Below are 20030 nucleotides of genomic sequence, written 5' to 3' on the forward strand. Positions count from 1 at the left end.
GGGCCCCCGGCCGCCTCCCTGGGTGGGAGGGAGGGAGGGAGGCTGCGCTCCACTTGTTGGTTCAAAACTGCGAGTGACTTTCCAAATTACTCAAAAGTTTTGATTTCAAAGCCAGCAGAAAGTGGGGAGGGTGCTGGCTGGGTGCTCAGCGGCTCTGACTGAGAGAAATGTGTTGGCGGAGTCCTGTTGATCGCACAGGGTTGGAGGGGACACAGAAGGATCACGGAATGCAACTTTTCAGTAACTTTTCAGTGAATGAAAAGTCCACAGAGGGATGGAACCCTCCCCTGGGCGGGATGCCAAGTCGGCAGACACTTTGTAATAACCTTACAGACATAACAGGATGCTCAGGAATGAGCGTTCTGCTGTTACCACAGGCTTGTGGCTGGGTCGGGAGGCATCGTCACCTGCCAGGGTCTGTCCCTGCTGCCAGCCTGACTCTGTCCTTTGATTCTCTTGCAGATGGTGGCTCCAGAGACGTGGCTGGTGACCAGAGTGTGATCATGGCTTACAGCCCCTCTGAAGGGGCCCTTGTGTCTTCATCAGCAGGCTTAGTCCTTACTCACTTGAATGACTCTGATACTTTGAGTAGATCCTTCCCCTCGGGCAGCAAAAGCAGGAGAAGTCGCCTCTCTGGGCTCTGTCAGCTTGGAGCATCACTGCCTGGTGAGTACTCCTGTGAGACTGAGCTCCCATGGAGCTTTTGGGCACTTTCAGATCTTCCCCTTCCTCAAACCTAGAGACAACAGCAATATGTATCTGCCAGGTTGCACTTGTTCAGTGAGACGTGGAATTGCTGCAGGCTGGGAGAGCTTATGGAGAAAACATTACTGGATAGGTGCTCCCAGAACCTTTGAAAATTGTAGTGCAATCACTTGGCACTTTGTAGCCTAGAACATTGGTGTGGACACGGGTATTTCAATGCCACATGCTGTGAACAGTTAATTAAGTGTCTTCCAACGAATGCTGTTTTTAATAAGGGCTTGAGCACTTACTGCAAATTATTTAATGACTGTTTCATTTTTAATTAGAGAGATTTCAAAACATTTTAAAAACTGTTAAGTAAAAAGTAAAAGTTAACTAGTCTGGTTAAAACTTATGAATGTTGGCAAGTTGTATGGACTAAGTTTATGTGTTCCAGATTCAAAAAAGATATAAATTTATTAGAATATTTTCTGTTTTCTTTAGCTTCACTGATTTTATTTTCTTTAAAAATCTAGAAGCATGTATTTTGGGATTACTTGTTAGTTGCTTCAGCTGACAGCTTTTTTATTCTTTAATTCATTCATCTGATACACCTGTTACACCAGCATTGCTGACCTTTATGTTTTCACAGGGGAGAAGTGGAGCTCTTACTGTTTGTCCTCTCTGACAGCTCGTAACATTTGTACCAGCAAAACTGGGAACTCGTGGGCTCAGTGGGATTCTGTCCCTCTCTCTGCTTCCCCTGGGAGTTCCTGCTCCTTTTTGCACACCCCAGCTGGGGAGGAATCCAGCCAGCACCTCCCAGCTGCTGCACGCAACCCCAACCAAGCCATCTTCACCGTGGATGCCAGCACAACAGAGGTACCTGCAGCACAGCCTGCAGCACTGAGCTGCCCAAAACTGCTACAAGTTGTGTGAGAGCAGGCTGAAATGTCTGTTTTGCTCTTGTGTGTCTTCAGGTAATCAGTGTCATGAAGGCATTTTGTAGCCTGCTCCACCTCAGTGGTCTTCTAAAGGCTGATGGGTTTATTTCCATTGCAGGTTGTAGTTAGCAAAATACACAGAATAATAGCAGAAGTGAGGATGTGTTGAGCCTTTTCTCAAACAGGCCAGGGAGATTGTGGTCTCCCCATTCCTGGAAATGTTCTAGGCCAGGTTGGATAAGGCTTGGAGCAACCTGGGCTGGTGGAAGGTGTCCCTGCCCATGGCAGGGGGGTGGAAGTGCATGGGCTTTGAGGTCCTGTCTGGTTCTTTGAGGTCCTGTCCTACCCAAACCATTCTGTGATTCAATGTTTCTGTAAGAATGCAGCTGTGGAGTGACATGAGGGAAGAAAGGAAGAGCAGAATGTGCTTCAAGCCTTCTCTCTGTAATCTGCAGTAATAAGTGTCATGAAGGCATTTTGTACTCTGCTCCAGCTCAGTGGTCTTCTAAAGGCTGATGAGTTTATTTCCATTGCAGGTAGCAAAATTATTTCCATTGTAGTTAGCAAAATACACAAAATAATAGCAGAATATACAGGATAATAACAGAAACAAGGATGTGTTGAGTCTTTTCTCAAACAGTTCAGGGAGATTGTGGTCTCCCCATTCCTGGAAATGTTCTAGGCCAGGTTGGATAAGGCTTGGAGCAACCTGGGCTGGTGGAAGGTGTCCTTGCCCATGGCAGGGGGGGGAATAGATGATCTTTGAGGTCCTGTCCTACCCAAACCTTTCTGTGATTCAATGTTTCTATAAGAATGTGGAGTGACACAAGGGAAGAAAGGAAGAGCAGAATGTGCTTCAAGCCTTCTCTCTGTAAACTACCAACCCTGAAATGTGTTTGTGGTGGCGCAAGATTTCTTTATCTGCCCCAGTAAACATTTCATTTGCATTGGGAGGGAAAGAATTTCTCTGTTCCTGGATTCCTGAGAGGAATCTAAAATTGGGTCCTGATGCCTTTAAAGAGCTGTGCCATGTTTTAGCTTGAACTGGCAGTTTGGGTTTGGCCACTTTGGAGACACCGAGTCCCAACTTGCTCCATTGCCCAGGCTCCAGGGTGCCAGTGACCGGTGTGATCACTGCACACCTCTGAGCTTGGATGCAATTTTGTGGCTTGCCTGAGGTTTGCTTGCAAATGCAACTTTGTAGTTTTGCCTCCATGGATGTCATTGTTTACAGTTAAAAGAAAGCAGGAAACCTAAAAGGAAAGCAATGTCTCAAAACCTCTTAATCAAAAAGGTGTGTGGGCAAGGGATGTCCTAGAATAAGAATCTATAATGAACTCAGAATTGCAAAGGACCATTTTATTTCCACCAAAAGAAAGGGATATTATGAGACATTAAAAGCAACAACCTGAGGAGATGATGAGCTCTTAAAAAAAATTATTTTTTGTTTAGGTTTGGTTTTTTCTGTTCTTTTCTAGATCCTAGTGGCCAATGACCAAGCTTGCAAGTTGCTTGGGTGCAGTAGTCAGGAACTCATTGGTCAGAAGCTGTCCCACTTGATATCCAAATCTGGCCAAGAGGCATGGGAAGCAGTGGGTGAGGAGTACCTGGAGACTTCTGAATGTTCATCAGTGGTTTCAGGAGCTGTGGTATGTCAAATGTTCAAGGAAATATTCTCTACCACATTAAGTGGTTTTGTAGGCTTTGGTTTGGGTTTTTGTTTTTTTTTTTTAACATTTTCTATATGATTTCCTGATATATTTAACTCCTTGGGCATTTGTCATTTGGTTTAAAAGTTTGCAGATGTGGAAATTCAAAAGGCAAAACATGATTTAAGGGGACACCCATGAGAACCTTGCAGCTGTCAACACGTGGAGTCACTGTGACATGATCAAATCAGAACTTAAAGGACATTAAATTTTTAAAAAATTACTTAACAAGGAAAAAGTCTATTGTGGAAAATTTCCCAATTGTCTGGTCCTTAAAAATAGATTTTAATTTTTAAAAATATTTCATTTAAAAAATATTTTAAATCTCAATTTGGATTGTGCATATTATAAAGGTTGAAGCCATTGAAATACTGTGAAATGTCTGTGTCAAAACACCATAGTTAGTGAAAAAGATATTTTTCAATTGATATTTTGTCTGGAATGGGGTTATTTATAAGAGAACTGCATGAGAAAATCTCCATGTTATTTTCTTTTGCTGCTGTTGTGAGCTGCCACTAGAGAGTCCTTGGAAAATGAGCTCATATTATTTCTGGTGTGTTATTTTTGAACTGAAATTGTTGGTATCTCAGAGCCTTATCTTCCTGAATCCTCAGCTGGATATGGGGTGGGGGCAAAGACCTAAGTTTGATTCAGTGAGAATTAAAACTAAATGTTTGACAGAGGCACTTAATCTAAGCTGTTCCAAATACTTTATAGGAGTCACGGTGTAAATCATAAACCCATTCTGTCAAGATAATATAAAAATCATGAAAGGCTTGGGATGAGCCTTGCAGGCTATAAGATAAATAAACATTTTCTGATCTGAGAAGACTCTCCTCCCAAAAGAAATTAAACTGCTGTTTTTGCAGCTGAAAGTAAGGACTGTGTTACTAATGGGGAATGTTCATTAACACCATGGGACATCCCTTAAATAGGACATTTCTGAGAGGCACTTCACACTGAGTGCAAGGTGTTAGAGTGGGACATTTATTATTCTGAAGTCTTTATGCCTTTAGATTTCCTGAGGCGAGGAGAGATGATACAAAAGTAACGACATTTTGTGTCTTATTTTCAGACATTTTAATCTCTGTATTAAAACTGCATAAAAATCTCTGTATTAAAATGTTTGTTCCCATAAAATACTAGTAAGTAGTAAAAAAATGGTGTTTTTCTAATGATGACTGGGAGGTGTCTTGGCTCAGTGTCTTACTCCTGTTTGAAATTTGTTCTAAGTAACTACAGTCTTAGTAAGTAATGTCTCCATTTCTGAATCTGGTGGGCAGGTGGATGTTATTGGCCACCTCAATGAGAAGATCCCTGTCTCAGTGTGGCTGAGGCAAATAAGAAGCAAAGACACCCAACGTTGTGTGGTTGTGCTGGAACCAGTGGAGAGACTTTCAGCTCGTGTCTCCTTCACAGCTGAGGTAAGTGTTTTCCTAAGGATCAAACAAGATTGCAACTTGTGAGGGTTTGTGTGGAAGTGGAAGGTGTCTGCAGTTTGTGAGGGATTTGTGGTAGTGGAAGGTGTCTGAAAGGCAGCAGGCACAGGTTGCTGTTTGTGAACATGGGGTGTGTCCATGCAGGGGCAAAGCAGGGCTGAGCATGCAGGAGCTGTGTTGGATCCCTGGTGAGGCTCACCCTGATGTATTTGATAACCCACACAGAAATGCACTCTCCTCAGGGGATGTCTGATCCTTGAGCAGTGTTGGTTTGGCAGGGGGTTGATCCTTTGGGATGTCCTTGTGTCCCTGGATGTCCAGGGATCATCTGGCTGAGGAACAGTTCTGTGAGGAGCACTGGACACCTCTGCCTCTCTCCAGGCAAAGGGCAGGCTCCCTGCACAGTGGTATGGGAATATTGGTTTATGCTGGGTCTGCTTTTGCTGAGTGACTTGTGTCCACCAAAGACTGCAGAATGAAATTTCCTGCCACTGCTTAGGTAACTGCAGAAACCATTGTCACAGCATTGAGTGGACTGGGGCTAAAATGTTAAAAATTTAACACTCCTGTAAATTTTCCTCCCCAGGGAAACATTACATCCTGTGATCTCCTTTATGCTCATCTCCATGGCTACCCAACGTTGGAAGCAATAGTTGGACTCCACATAAAGCATCTGATTCCTTCTGTGCAGATCCCTCCTCTAGGCAAAAAAATCCCAAAGGTACGGTATGAGCACCAGCCTCATTCTTCCACAGCCTTCCCATTTGGGGTGCAGGCTGCTTTCTCTCCTTTCACAACAGAAGAAAGCTTTTTCAGAGAGAAGCCTGATTCCCCTGGGAAAGGGTGGGCTGCCTTTTTGAGGAGCTGCTGTCTGAAGAGTTCCTAACCTGGGATGAGACCATGCCCTGACCTCTCACTCCTACCTTTGTAAGACACTGTGCTCTCTCTGTAAGCTCTTTAAGATTCCTTCTAATTCTTTAGCCCATTTCAATCATGTCTGTCTGAGGAGTGAAAGAATTACCCAGGTCTTGTAAATGCCATGAAAATGGGCAGATAGGGAGTTGAAGGAGGCTTTCTTGTGAATGCCTAATTTGTTGAAAAGCTGCAGCACAGACTGGTCTTCATCTTCAGGAGATTTATTTAGTAGTTCAACACTGGATTCCAAATCCTTAAAAAAACAGATGTTGTTCATTTTGATACTCACAAGATTGCTTCCTTTTCTTTTCCTGCTCCTTTTTCCTGAGCATTCCTGTGTCATTTTATATGAACAATGCCATAAACCCAAAACATTTGTTCCATTAGAGGTTTTGCTTGAGTTTTATTTGGTTGGGTTTTCTTGCTTTGATTCAGAACCTCAGGATCCAGCGAGCTGCAGGCCGATGCAGAGAGGGCACCATGTTTCCACTCAGTTTAAAGCTGGAAGTCACCCATCTGGAGGAGCAGCAAGCAGTGCAGAAAGATGGGATTCCACAGGCAGAAGGATCTCTTCCAGGCTATCAGTACTCTGCTACAGTTGTGGTTTTCTCTACCATCAGTGGCCTGATCACTGTCCAGTCAGATGGGATCATCTGTGGCATCACAGATAGTTTTGCTTTAATGCTCTTTGGCTATGAGAAGAAAGATCTGTTGGGAAAGGTAAGATAAGTTCATATCCTCCCAGAAGACTGCTACATGTAGCAGCATTCCCACTGGAATTGTGAAGCTGTTTTACACTCCTTGCCATCCCAAAACCCCTGTGTTCCACATGTTTGGTGAGTGAGGTGTGGGATGACATGAGAATTCCCATGCTGGAATTGCTGAGACTTGCAGAGCTGAGGAGCTGCTATGGATTTAAAGTAGCCCAAAGCAAACTGCACAGTTCTGTGTTCTCCCCTGGTCATGTGGATCCCTTTTGCCTGGCTGTCCATGAGAATCAGGCTCCCAGACAGGGATTGTCAGCATTTGCCTCCATCCTGTGAGAGCTGGCTTAGCTTTATAAGGTTTTGTTCTTTGTTTTAGAACATTACATTCCTGATCCCTGGTTTCTATAACAACATGGGAAGAAGCAGTGGCTGTTCTTTGCCTTTCCCTCCTCTGGATGATCCCACAGGGACAGAAGGTGAGTGCCTTTTTGAAGGTGTCACTGCCTGCCACAGCTGGCTCTGGCTGCTGTAACCAAGGGGAAAAGAGCAGAGACAAGAGGTTCACCCACAAAAAAGAGAACATTCTTCACAAAAGCAATGCCCCTCCATGCAGTTTTAAAATCAGGTTTCCACTATAACCTCAGGTAAAGAGAATTGTTCACCTAAGATAGGGGTTTTCTCTTTGTTGCCAAGAAGATAAAACTGAATATCCAATTTGGAAATCACAGTGAGCACAGAGAACACTTTGTACTTAACAAGCACTTCCCTTCCCTCCCTTCCCTGCTAGGACCCTGTGGTATTTTAAAATGTGTAAAATATAGATTTTGTGACTGTATTGCAGCAGAGCTGTAGCTACTTAGGTTTAATATTTTAAGGGAAAAATTGAATATTCTGAATTGGCTTGTGCCTCTGGCTAATAGTCAATGTTATGGTTGCTATATTTCAATCAGGGAGGCATCACTTATTCCTCTGATGCACTTTGCATCAGAATTTACCAAAATTTTACTTCTCTGAACACAGCATGAATAAACAGAAGCAAAGAAGCCTCATGTTTCCATATCTGTCTTTTCCAGCCAGCTCTGCCCAACACAGAGAACACCAGCAAGTTCATGCTTTCATCCATATCACATTTTAGGCTGGTTTTGTCTCCTTTTTTTCCCCCTATTTTTTTTCTCTTTGCTTAGAAATGCAGGTCTGTGCTGAAACCAATGCACCCCACTGGAACAAAGAAGAGTTAGTAGACAGTGTACAATTTCTTAGTTAATTCTTGGATGAAATGGTGCCTCTAATCCAGGAGTAGTTCATTTCTTCAGTGAGGAAACATTGTTGGCACTCAGCTGTTACTAATTAAAAATTGCTCTAGATTCAAATCTAGATTTGTTCACTCATTGCCTTCTTCTGCAGCAATAATACTTGGTTTGCTTCATCTTCCAAACTCATGTTTTTCTTCTGATCTGTTGTCACTGGGGAAGGAAAGACCTTAACTTCCTCTTCTTTCAAACATGTTTATATTCTTTTTTTTATCTTACAGCTTCAGTGAGTTACATAAATCCAGTCCAAACCTTTCCATTATATGGGTTTGGAATGGGCTGTATATGTGTGCTTTAAGCTTTTTTTTTAATGCTGCTGCTGTATGATCATTTTAATTTCAATCTCTTTACATTATTGGCTTTTTTTTAGGCCTCTGAACTTCAATTCAAGTAGCTAACATGTGATACCAATATCTGCCCAAGAGCTTTGCTAGAAAAGCAAATTTTGGCAACCCTAAAACATGTAGATTCCTGCATGTGGTGACTTCAAAGTAGAATGGAATGCTTCTATTTTGACTGTTTTGCCTCAGTCAAGCCTTTTATACTCAGTTCCTTAGGAAAAAGACAGACCAAGGCAGTTCCAAGTTTATTTTTAATCCCTGTAGCCTCTGAAACCTAAATATAAAAGTTTAAATTGGTGTGGTTTTGTTTCCTCTTTGGTACAGAGAGCAGCTTCTTGGCTGCATCTTTAGCACACCTTCTCTCAAGAGATGAAGAGCAGAAATTGGAGCAACAACACAAAGATGACAATTTAATACATGATGAGAATAAACAAAAGAATGGGACCAGTTTCTTTTCTCCTCCCTCACCTCCTGAAGCAGCATCCACCCCCAATAATAGGTAGGCATTTCACCGACTGCATATTCACTTGGCAAAATGAAGAGCTGTGATGGCAATCACCAGCAAAAGCTGATTTTTTCACCTGTTTGATGTCTGTGGGAAGGTGTAGCAAGAGCCTTCCATGCTTTGCTGCCTTTAGAATCTGAGTGCTGTTTGCAAGACAGGCTGAGCTGGCCCTGCCTTAGATTTTTATTTATATCTGCACAAGCTACCATTGTAAAGTTACAGAAATTCCAGCTCTAAAGGGGACCAAATGTTTCATCCAGACTAAGGGAATTAGGCTCACTAATCATAAATAGTGGATGTTTATCTCCTTCCAGCTGGTGTTGCACTGAAATCAGGTTATCTGGAGGGAATTCTAAGTGTTATTCCTTCTCGTGCTTGGCATAACTGTCAGGTCATCCATTAAAACTGTGTTCCTGAAGTCCAGCCATTTTTTATTATACATTTCCAGGTCTTTTTCCTGTTACAAGGTTATAAATTCTGTAGAAGTACATATCTGATGCTCATGGCCTACCTTAAGTCAAATTTTAAGCCTTCCACATTAACAATTCTAGCTACAGCTCTGCTACAGTTGTGGTTTTCTCCACCACAGTAAATATTTACTAACCATTTTAAGGTATAGACTATTACAGCACAGCTCTTGCTGCTTTTTAAAGTGGCTGATAGTGTCATTTTGTTTTTGTGCTCTCCTGGTTTACATCTCTCATATCATACTTGTAAGTAAGGACTGTAAGTGCTCTGCTTCATTGTTTTTTCTATGCTGCATTTTTACTAATGGAAATGTTTGCAAAATACCTAGTGCCATGGATTGATCATTGAAGGTACAATCCATGGATGGATTATTAAAGGTACAGTTTCTGCATTTATTTATTTCTAAAAGACACTGTAAAATTTACAGTTTTACATCCTTGTGCCATGGATGGATTATTAAAGGTACAGTTCTGCATTTATTTATTTCTTATGTATTTATATGAACTCTATAAAGCTGTATTATAAGCTGTTCCCTGTTCGAGACTTTTGAACATGATATTATTCTGGAAATCAATGAATATTTTAAGCAAACACTTTAGGTGGATAAAAAGGTTTGAAATGTGATCATTTTAAAAAATCATCACACAAGTGACCCAGTGTAGATATTCTGCATACTTCCTGAACAGTTCCATTATTAATGGCCTGACATAAAACTAATTGATTTAGTCTAAAATATTACAGGTAGCTGGGCAATAGCTGTTTTTTCAGGGCTTGGGTTTCTGTCAAAGCATATCTCCAAACCCTGGTAGATGGAGAATCCCTCTCCTGTTGGACAGACAAGAGAACTTCTGTTTTCAGGACTGGAAATATCCTGCTGAGACCTGAACAGCAGCCTAAGCACCAAATTGACTTAAAAGATGAATCTTGAGCATGATGGTATTAATACCATCAAAGTTCTTTAGTTAAAAATAGATGATCAAAACATTTATATTAGTTGTTCTTAATGCCAGACCTGCTGTTGTAGAGGCATTTGTATAACTTTGTGTAAGGCATATTAAGGAATTGTCCCAACAGATATCCTGGAGGTTTGTTAGCAGAATATTTTAGGCAAAACCCTCTGTGCCCTGGCCCTGGCTGGTTGAGGAGTGGGCCATCAGAACCAGATGTTTTCTGCACAAAAAGTCATTTGGACTGTTTGATTTGGGCCTATAAAACTGGACCGCTTTTTTGGGCAAACTTGGTGACCTCACCTACAAGTGCATGCACTGCATGGGATTTTCCCAATTGCTGGGAAGGGTTCTCCAGGTCCTCACTGAAAAAAGGTGCTGCCAGCAATTCCAGACTCTGGATGGTGGTAAATTATTTAGGCAATTGCTGATGGATCTTTCTCAATCACTTTTCTTTCTCCTATAGTAATGATTAGATTCATCACCTTGCTTGGTTTTGCTGATTGCTAAAGCTGAGTGGGTAGTAACCTTATTGTTTTATCAAATGTATCTTTTTTCTTCTGTGTTGCCTCAATATTTATAGTAAAATAAGACCATTCTTTCCACTGGTGTCTGTGCCCATTCCATCACCCCCATCAACTGGCAAAATACCTTCCATGTGTATTAGGGGTTTTTTTGTGGTGGTAAATGGTTTATGATTTATGTTTAGAAATTAAGCTAGAAAATGAAATTATCCATAGAGAAAGAGGGTCATTTGAGTGTACCTGCTCTTCTTTGGTAAATTTGTCAGGATTTTGGATGCCTGTGCAAACAGCTTTCTGCCTTTTGCTTTTAAACTTGAAATAAAGCTATTGGTCCAGGTTTTAAATAATGACCATATTTAAATGGATATTATACAGTAGGACAGTTTTCTTATTTTGCAATCATGATGTTGTTGATAACTTTGAGTTTTTGCACTGAGGACAGCCTTGCTCCAGATGGGCTCTCAGCCCACCAGAGCCTTATCCCACAAACTGGCTTGACACAATCAGAGCAGTGGCACAGTGTAAAATAGTGGAAACTTCAGGACCAAATAATTCTCAAAAGATGCTCTCTGCAAGGCTCCCTCACATCACCTGACTCACAACAGTGGGATTTAGGTCAGAACTTGGAGACTGCAGAGAGAAGCAGTCCCAGTGCAGGATCTCCTGCAGTAACCGTTGCCTGTTTGTTCCAGACCAGAAGAAATTCTAAATGGCCCAGCCTGTGACCCAGTGCAGCTGCCTTCTGCAGCCACCTGGAACTCACCTGGAACACCAACACTGGATGAGCCATGGCCTGGGACAGCTCTGACCTGCAGACAGGACTTGAAAAGCCACATGGTGCCAGGGCATGTGTCAAAAACAAACTCGATGTGTGATGCAAAACATTCCAGCCTGGAGCATATTGCTGTTGACAACTGCCTGCTAAATGATCCTTCCACCTTCTTTGCATGTGAAAGAAAAACTGACTGTGGTGTTTGCTCAGGAAATAAACCAGTCTGCAGTGCTTGTGCACCAGGAGCTGCCAGAACCTCTGAAGATGTGAAAGAATCTGAACTGAACTGTATTTGCTCTGGTCTTGAGGTACTAGGGCTGAATGTTGGTGTCAAGGGGAGCTCAGAGCGTTCTGTAGGTGTTACTGCAGCTCTTGCAGGAGGATGCTGCTCCAATGTGATAATTGAGACCAACAATGCCTTTTCCACTCATCAAGGAAAGCAGCTGCTGAGTGCTGCTGCCACAGGAGCTGATTCTGGATGGCTGGCCTCCAGAAGGCATTTACAAAACTCTGAGGAATCCTCCAAAGCATTTCCTGAGCAACCTGAAACCCTTGCAGAAACTGTGGGGGACAATTCCAACAGAAATCCCCTGAAAAGCAAAGGCAGGCCTGAAGAACACTGTCAGTTCCTCAGGCAGCAAAATGTGGAGATCAAAGTAACATCCACCCCAGTGAAAGAAGAAGGCAGGCTAAATCCAGCAGCTCCTTTGACCTGGGAGATTCTGGAAGGCAGCTACACTGGGAATTGCTGTCACAGAGATGGTTCACAATTCAGTAAGTGAAGCCTTGTCTCCTTCCCAAACTCTTATTGGGCTCTCCTTTTCACCCACAGTTTTGCAAAATGCAGGCAGTTCTGGTTAGAAGCTCACAGTGGAGACAAAGGAAGAAGCATCTAGAAGAAAAAAAATGGTATTTAAGTCTACCCAGAGAGTATCAGAAAAGGAGGTGGTATAAAATACAAAGTTGGTAAGAAATTAATCCCTACTAAAAAGTCAGAAATACTCTCAAAACACAATTTAAAAGTCTGAACCTGATAACTTTTTCTGAACAGAAAATACAAACTCCACTGTAAAACTGTAAATTAAAATTGTATCATGGAATTTGCTTCATTCACTCCTTCAGCTGCATCCAGTGGCTTGTTGAATAAAATCCCTGTTTTTATGTAATCTAGAATAACAGTTTGAAATGAATAATCATAATTGGACCCTGACAAGTCTCTGCTGGAGAGGGAACTCTGGAGGTAGCTGATAGGTACCTCTAGAAGAGCTGTGCTGGTGTCAGCCCCTCTGATGATTCTTTACTGAGCAGCTGTTCCCCAAATTCTGAATTTTTTGTCAAGAGCTCAGAATTTTGTCCTAAAACATCTGTGGTCTCGTCCAACACTGAAGTTACATTCTATCATTTTCATTTCCTCACCTCTTTCTGCAGGCATACACTTTGAGGTGAAATGTGCAGAGCTGCAGGATCCCACTGTGCTTTTCTGTGTCTGGGTGGTGAAAGACATTTCACAGAGCCAAAAAGAAGCTCTAGCAAAGACTCAGCATCTCCTTGCCAGCTTGGCAAACTCTTCCCAGTCTGTTGCTGATCTTTCTACTAAAATTCTTGGAGAAGTAAGAAATCCTACCTCTGAATATTGAGCATTTCTCTCTTTGTTTGACTGCTAAGCTGAAGCTAAAGTCAAGAAGATTTTCATATTAATGACATGAGTTGGTGGGGTGGATGTTGCTGTTTCTCTTTTTCCCTACTTTTTTTTTAATATACTAAAACAAAATCTCAGTTGCTATTTGGTAACACTTCTGGTGTTACCTTTCCAGCCTGAACAGTGCAGTTCCAAACTGCAGGATACTCTCTATCTATCTATCTATCTATCTATCTATCTATCTATCTATCTATCTATCTATATTTATACCCACATATATATAACATTTATACACATATATATACATATTATATATGTAGTGCAGTTCTACCAAGGATTCCTCATTTTATCTATTCTTGCAGATGTGTATGTTCTTTTCAGTATTTATTAATTTTATAAATGTGATTCTGTGCCTGCTCATTTTTTGCTGTTATTGTAACCTATGTATCTGTACTTAGGCCATCAGATCAGCTTCACTTTTCAACAATTCCCAAAGAGCTGAAGATCTTGAAGGATTAAGAGCATGTGAGGGAGAATATGCAAAAAATTACAGCACTCTCAATCTTATTGGCAAAGGCTCTTTTGGCTTTGTCTGGAGTGCCAGGAGCAAGAAAGATCAGCAGGAGGTGAAGTATTTCTTGTTGCTCTATTGCAATAATAATTTAGAATGCATACTGAAAGGTTAGAGCATTCATTTTCTGTTAACATTATACTGTCAAAAGCTTCTCTTTGGTAGTTTGGGGCTTTGTTTTGTTTAAACAGAAATCTGTAATGGAAACAGGATAGCAAAACATTTGCATTGGTGTTGTGTACAAATGTTACCTGAGACAACAGGTGCAGAACGAGTTAATGAACTAATTAATGCAGCTAATTGAACCTGTTGGAAGAAGTAGACATTTATCTTAACAGAATTATGGGTTTTAGTCTTCTGTTACTAAAGAGAATGGCAAACCTCAAAATCTGTATTGTGCCATGACTCAAGAATGAGGAGTAGATGTGTTAAGATGATGGCACCTCCTCTTTTCCAGGAGAAGTATTTTGGGTGCTCAGAGGGCAGGTTCTGGTGTTTCTCTTGCATGGATGTTTAGTGCTCCTTTCCCTCCACTGCACCCATGTGCTGTAACTGCTTGATAAGAGAGCTGGCTTGCCAAAGCCTTTGGAATTCAGAGCAGCAATAAATAGATTCCATTTATGTGTGTCATTTAGCTTCCAGGATTAAATTAATTAAAACACATTCAAATATACTCTGAGCTATTCACATGGGGTTACTTCCATGCCTCTGGTAATATAAGGCACTAACAGATTTCCAGGAAATTAATTTACCTGACACTCCAAGGCATGCTTTGGCAGATGATGCTGAATGCTGTTGTCTGTGTAGGTTATTGTAAAGTTCATCTGGAAGGAGAGGGTGCTGGAGGACTGCTGGGTGGATGATCCTGACCTGGGGAGGGTCACTCAAGAAATTGCAATCCTGCAGAAGCTGCAGCACCCCAGTATCATTAAGGTACAGTGGCTGGGAACTGATGCAGTTTGCACTGCACCAGGTGGTTTGTTTGGATGCTGGGTGTCTGATGTTCCTCTTCAGGCGTGAAGTGTCCTTTACTGAGTCTGTCTTTCCAGGAGAGAAAGGAACCTATTTATTCTGCTTTGTTTTGGAGGGTAGGTCACAGCAGATTGTCCACACTTTTACCCCAAACTGATCTGAAGATGGGATTCTTAACAGAAAAAAAGCTATTTCAAGATAAGATGCATATCTTGGAAGTGTGATGCACATCTGAACATGTACCAACCAGTTCAGTAAATAATCTGGAAACATCTTCTTTCATACTTTTTGTTTTGAGGTTGCTGGTTTTGGTTTTGGAGTTGTTGGTGTTTTGTTGGTTGGTTGGTTTTTTTGCTTCAGAAAGAGAAATTCCTCTTGGATTTAATTCTCCTCCCAGATTTAATTCTGTACTCTTTTCTAGAAACATTTGTGCTCAGTGAAATGAGACTTTAAAGATTATAATATACAATTAAATCTCCAAGAGGAGAACAGTGTTTGTTAAAAAAAAAGGCACTTTTTGAGGATGAAGCACATGATTAAGCAGGTCTTTTATTTATAGGTGCTGGATGTGTTTGAAAATGAGTGCTTCTTCCAGCTGGTGATGGAGAAGCATGGATCTGGTCTGGACCTCTTTACATTTATTGATAATCAGCCCAACTTGGATGAGCCATTAGCAAGTTACATATTCAGACAGGTGAGAGCAGAATTGCTACATGCAGGTGAGAATTGGTTAATGCAAGAACAAGGACACTGTTCTGGTTAATACTGGCTGATAACTGGCGCTGGAGTTGTGCTCAATACCTGCAGAACCTTTCCTCACCATTCTCTAGGGCTGATTGAAATGCTGCCTGCAGAAACTTTGTTAAGGTTTCTGAAACAACAAAAAAGCCTTTCCAGGACCTTCCTGCCTGTGAGGGTTTCCTGTGGAGCCATGGCCCCTCAGCTGTTACCAGCACAGCTCACAGCCCCTGTCACCCAGACACTTCATGTAGCACTCACATTTCCTCTGAGGGAGGAGGAAAACTCACAGAAGCTGCCCCAAGGCTTCAAAAAGCCATGTTTTCACTTACTTCAGTGCTCAGTTTAGATTGGTTACAGGAGTAAAGGGCTCTGCTCTTTAAATCAAGAAATTATATTGGATTTTAAGGTGGCATAATGCAAAGTAACTCAGGGTAGTTTCCCATGAGCCAGGAGCTTGCCTGAGGGCTGAATTGTCCTTTGTTTAGTGAGTTAACCACAGCAGCAGTCCCCAGGTAATTTCTCCTCAGAGTTTTGAAGTAAATTCCTTGCTCTAGGGTATGCAGGAATTGCTGTGCATGTGGTAACCCCCCAACACACCCTTGCTGTGCCCACCCTACCCTCACCTGGGGTGCTGATGGAAGATGGAAGCCAAAGGTGTCCCTTTAGCCTTGTGATGGATCAGCCCTTTCCTTAACCCAGCCTGGGGTTTGCAAGGCTGAATTGTTCCCTCAGATCTGCACTGCATTTCTCTGCAGAGGCAGATTTGTATTATAAATAGAAACTTTTCTCCCTCAGCCATCTGCTTTTCTTGTTAAAAACATTGTAGGAGTCAGGATCATCTCCAAGGTGATATCATTCTCATATTATCCTTAATTATGGCATTAAAGCATGAATCGTGCAGGAAAAAGAATGGGGTTTAGGAGTGACTATGTTATTTATACCAAACTTGGCTCTCAAATGCTTTGTCATCCTGCAGCATGGAAGGCACACAGTAAAATATCCTGCTGGAAAAACCAAAGGACCCTCCAAATGAAGCTGGGATAAAAATAGAGTAACTTGCAGGATTGTAGCTGCAATGCTCTCAATCACATCCTGACTGCAGCATCCCCTCCTCCTGCACATCTGTGAGATGAAAGCAGCAAAATCTCTTTAAAGTGTCTCTTCCAAGAGCACTGCAGCAGTGATGACAGGCAGGCCTGAGGCCATTTCAGTTTCCATAATTAGGATGTAAATCTTGTTTAGGCAGTGTCAAAACAAGCCAAAGTGTGGCTCTGGGAGAGCTGTGATGCTACATCAATTATTCAGGGACTCTGTGTAGTAACACCCTGTTCCTTCTGTCTCTTCCAGCTTGTATCAGCTGTTGGGTATCTCCACTGTAGGAACATCCTTCACAGAGATATCAAGGATGAAAATATTGTCATTGCTGAAGATTTCACAATTAAATTAGTGGATTTTGGTTCAGCTGCCTACCTGGAACCTGGGAAATTATTTTATACCTTCTGTGGGACAATTGAATACTGCTCACCAGAAGTGCTGTCTGGCAAACCGTATGTCACCCTCTGAAAAGTCATTTTTGTGCCATCACACCAAAAATAACCCATGTGGGCAGGCCTGGAACTGAGAAGCCAAGCTGCTGTGCCATTGGAATGCTGCTAGAGTATCCAACCACAGGAAATGCAGCGAGATTTAAGGCACTGCAGTGGCAGAAATCACTGTGAAGGTCTGAGTGCATACAAAGTAGGGCACTCTAGTGACAGAAATTAAGTTGTAAAAGCTTGAGTATGTACAAAGTAATTTCTAAATCTGTTGTCAGGCTTTCTCTAGCAGAAGCTGCTCTTTCAGAGAGGTGGAGCAAGCAGGTATTGCTGTTGATTGCACCTTCTCCTTGCAAGTCTGTGCTTTGTATCCTCCCACTCTCATCCTCTCTGTTCTCTTTTCTACGTGCTTCCCTCTATTTGAATTTTTGCAGTTTGATCCTTGTTCGTCTCCCCACTGATTTTTGTACTCCTTGGGACTCAAGGATTCTTCCCTTGCAGCTTCTCTTGCTGCTGTTTTGGATGTGCTGCCTAAATCTTGGCTCTTTTCCCTCTTCTGTCCCTCTCCAAGTGCTCTGTACCTGGCAGCTGGTGCTCTCCTAGCTGCTCCACAAGGAAGCCTCCCCATCCCAGGGGATTTTACAGTTTTACAGTATTTTTTTACAATTACTGCTGTAGTGGATGGATGTTGCTTCTGCTTCACAGCTGTTTCCATGGGTCCTCCTCCTAAAGCAGTAGGGGGAGAAGCAATGCAAGGAGGAGAGGAAATTCATGCTGGGAATGAGATGAAAGGTGAAGCAAGCAGCTCTGCCCTGAGAGTTCCACCTCTCACTGTGTGATGGAACTGGCATGTTTTCTCAGATGGAATTGAGATAGTTTATAGTTTTTTCCAAGTAACTTTTGTTTTGAAAGGGCTGGGAGGATGTGTTTGCTCTTGCAGTTAAATATTTACTTGACAGTTTTGGCTGATGATGAAGAAGGTGGTGGGGTAAGTTCTTGTCACCAGTTTATGTATGTGGAAGTCTGGGTGCATGTTACACCTCATACTCATCAACAGAAACTGGTTGGCTGTTCTGTGGTTGGTTTTATTTCCTGCAGAAGGATAATGCAGACTCCTCAAACACATGAGAACCTTCTTAGAATCCCCACAAACTTCCTATGTTAAAATAAATATTGGAAGCAAAGCCTTTCAAGGCCCATTTTTTCTTTTCATTTTTAGCATACAGCTCTGTAATTGCAATCTGAGTTGAAGCAAGCTTATCTCTGCACAGGTACCATGGCCCTGAGCTGGAGATGTGGTCACTTGGCATCACCCTTTACACCTTGGTGCTTGGGGAGAATCCCTTCTGTGAGCTGGAGGAGGCCTTGGCAGCTGTCCTGAGTCCTCCTCACCCTGTGTCTGAAGGTGAGCTTGTCTTGGTTTGAACAGACAGCTGTCTGCTAAGGAAGGCAGGAGCCTCATCTGAAATGGTAAATATAAACCCCCTCCCTCTGAATTGTTATAAATTTGAAACTGAGGAGGGCTTTTAGGCAAAATATGGGAGCAGGAATAACTGTTCTTTGTTAGGGAAGAAAATAAAAAGATAAAATAAACAATGCAGTAAACTAAAACAGCACTGACAGAGTCAGAACCCAACCTGACACCCTGTGGGTCAGGATGTTGGTGGCAGTCCAATTGGAATGGTGGCTGTAGCCCTCCTGGAGTGTCAGGGGTGGTTCTGCTGGAGCGGGGATCCTGTAGAAAAGGGTGGAATCTTCCCCTGAAGATCCAGTGGAAGAAGAGGCAGCTGCTGTTCCTCTGGGAATCCAGTGCAGAAGCTGTGCTGGTGTTCCAGAACCTCCAGATTATACCCAGGTAGCAATGCTTGGCTCCTCCCTCTGGGCTCACATCTCCCAGTGGGATGCTGTAGTTCTTATCAGCCATGCAGGGACATCCAATAGCTGTTATCAGCAGATGTCCCCTCCCGAGGGAGGAGTGGTTGTGGAAGAGGTAAGGAAAAACTGCCCACTGAACAGAAGACAAATGCCATACAGATGGCAAATAGAATACAGTTTGCTTGGCAATCCAGGACAGAGCTCTTCCCTTTTGAACTTGCTTTCCAAAAGGAGCAGATCTGGGAAAGTATGAGCAGTGTTTTTTCACCCGAAATAAAGGGGAAGACCGAAAAAATGCTCCCTAATTCTGTGTTCTGTGATGATTTGGAAAGCTGCTCAGTGCTGCTGAGTTCAGGAGATGTCATTCTTTGAACACAGACTGTATCTCTCATTCCCAACCTGCCTAAACTCCAGCCTGAGCCATCCTCTGCTGTCTCTGCCCAGGGCTCATGGATCTGCTGGCCGGGCTCCTGCACCCCGATCCGGAGCAGCGCATGACCCTGGCCAGGCTGGCAGAGGCTCCTTGGCTGCGCCAGCCTGTGAACCTGGCACACTACACCTGGCAGGAGGTGTTTGCCTCTGCTGAGCCAGCTGACACCTCGCTCTAAAGGCTTCTTCAGCTAGGAACGACTTTAAAAAGTCTGAGCTCTCTGTTAGCAGCATGGGTCCCGTTGGAAGGCTGCCTGCTGATACCCACATATACTCAGTTTATTGCTGGTTTTACCCAGGACATGTTTAAAAAATGTGAGGCAAATATTTAATGTTGTTTAAATTTTTCATAAATATTTTTATTGACTGGTTTTACTTTTTATATGTAGTTTATATATTTTTCTGAAAAGTAAATTAATAAATGAATGATAACATGTCTGTTGGTTTTCTGGAGTATGTGTGCACAAAGCAGACTAAAACCAGACATGTAATTGCATGATTTGGGTGCGAGGGGTGGGTTGGTAGTGTCCTTTTTTTTAAATATCAGTGTCCTGTCTATATTCAGGAAAACAGTCCTTGGTTTTGATGAGACAGAGATATTGGGAAGAAAAAATAGATTCAGTAAAGAGAATTTATTGACTGAGACATGGGTAACAGGAACATTTTGGGGTACGGGTCAGCCGGAGTCAGGCTGCTTAGGAGGAAGACAGCTGCTTAGGAAGCTGGCTGCTGCAGCTGTGCGAAGAAGCACCAGGACTCGGCTTAATTACTAATTAGCTTTGAATCCAGCTTTGCACCCTGCTCTCTCCAACAACTTGCCCTCACCTGCGTTCTGTAGCACCGCGCCCTGGCTCTGGCCCTGGTGGGCATCGGAGCGGGCCCGGCGCTCTGCCCGGGGCACCGGGCTGCTCCTGCCCCGCGCTCCCGAAGGCACCGGGCTGTTCCTGCCCAGGGCACCGGGCTGTTCCTGCCCGCCCACCCGAGGGCACCGGGCTGTTCCTGC

At 42.8% G+C, this 20030-nt stretch overlaps 2 protein-coding genes across 3 annotated transcripts in view; both read left to right on the forward strand.

Moving 5' to 3' along the window:
• Window positions 1-380: 380 nt before the first annotated feature.
• On the forward strand, window positions 381-19434 carry PASK (PAS domain containing serine/threonine kinase). Of its 2 annotated transcripts, none has more exons than XM_014308669.2 (16): window positions 381-666; window positions 1337-1566; window positions 3107-3277; window positions 4621-4761; window positions 5363-5497; window positions 6127-6411; window positions 6775-6874; window positions 8374-8548; window positions 11186-12039; window positions 12694-12875; window positions 13363-13530; window positions 14283-14408; window positions 15007-15141; window positions 16536-16735; window positions 17995-18128; window positions 19043-19434. In XM_014308669.2, the coding sequence occupies exons 1-16, from the start codon at window positions 504-506 to the stop codon at window positions 19204-19206; spliced, it is 3363 nt and encodes a 1120-aa protein (XP_014164144.1). In that variant the 5' UTR covers window positions 381-503; the 3' UTR covers window positions 19207-19434. The 2 variants fall into 2 exon arrangements, with proteins under 2 accessions (XP_014164144.1, XP_030916159.1); XM_031060299.1 differs by having other exon boundaries at window positions 462-666; window positions 1376-1566.
• A 239-nt stretch (window positions 19435-19673) lies between these two features.
• Window positions 19674-20030, forward strand: part of MTERF4 (mitochondrial transcription termination factor 4) — a 1707-nt gene continuing 1350 nt past the window's right edge. The window contains exon 1 of the mRNA XM_005425114.2: window positions 19674-19696. Coding sequence (XP_005425171.1) covers window positions 19674-19696 — 23 coding nt within the window. The remainder of the gene's footprint in view (window positions 19697-20030) is intronic.

The sequence above is a fragment of the Geospiza fortis genome, unplaced genomic scaffold (genome assembly GCF_000277835.1).
Source record: "Geospiza fortis unplaced genomic scaffold, GeoFor_1.0 scaffold118, whole genome shotgun sequence".
In the NCBI taxonomy this organism is placed as follows: Eukaryota; Metazoa; Chordata; class Aves; order Passeriformes; family Thraupidae; genus Geospiza; species Geospiza fortis.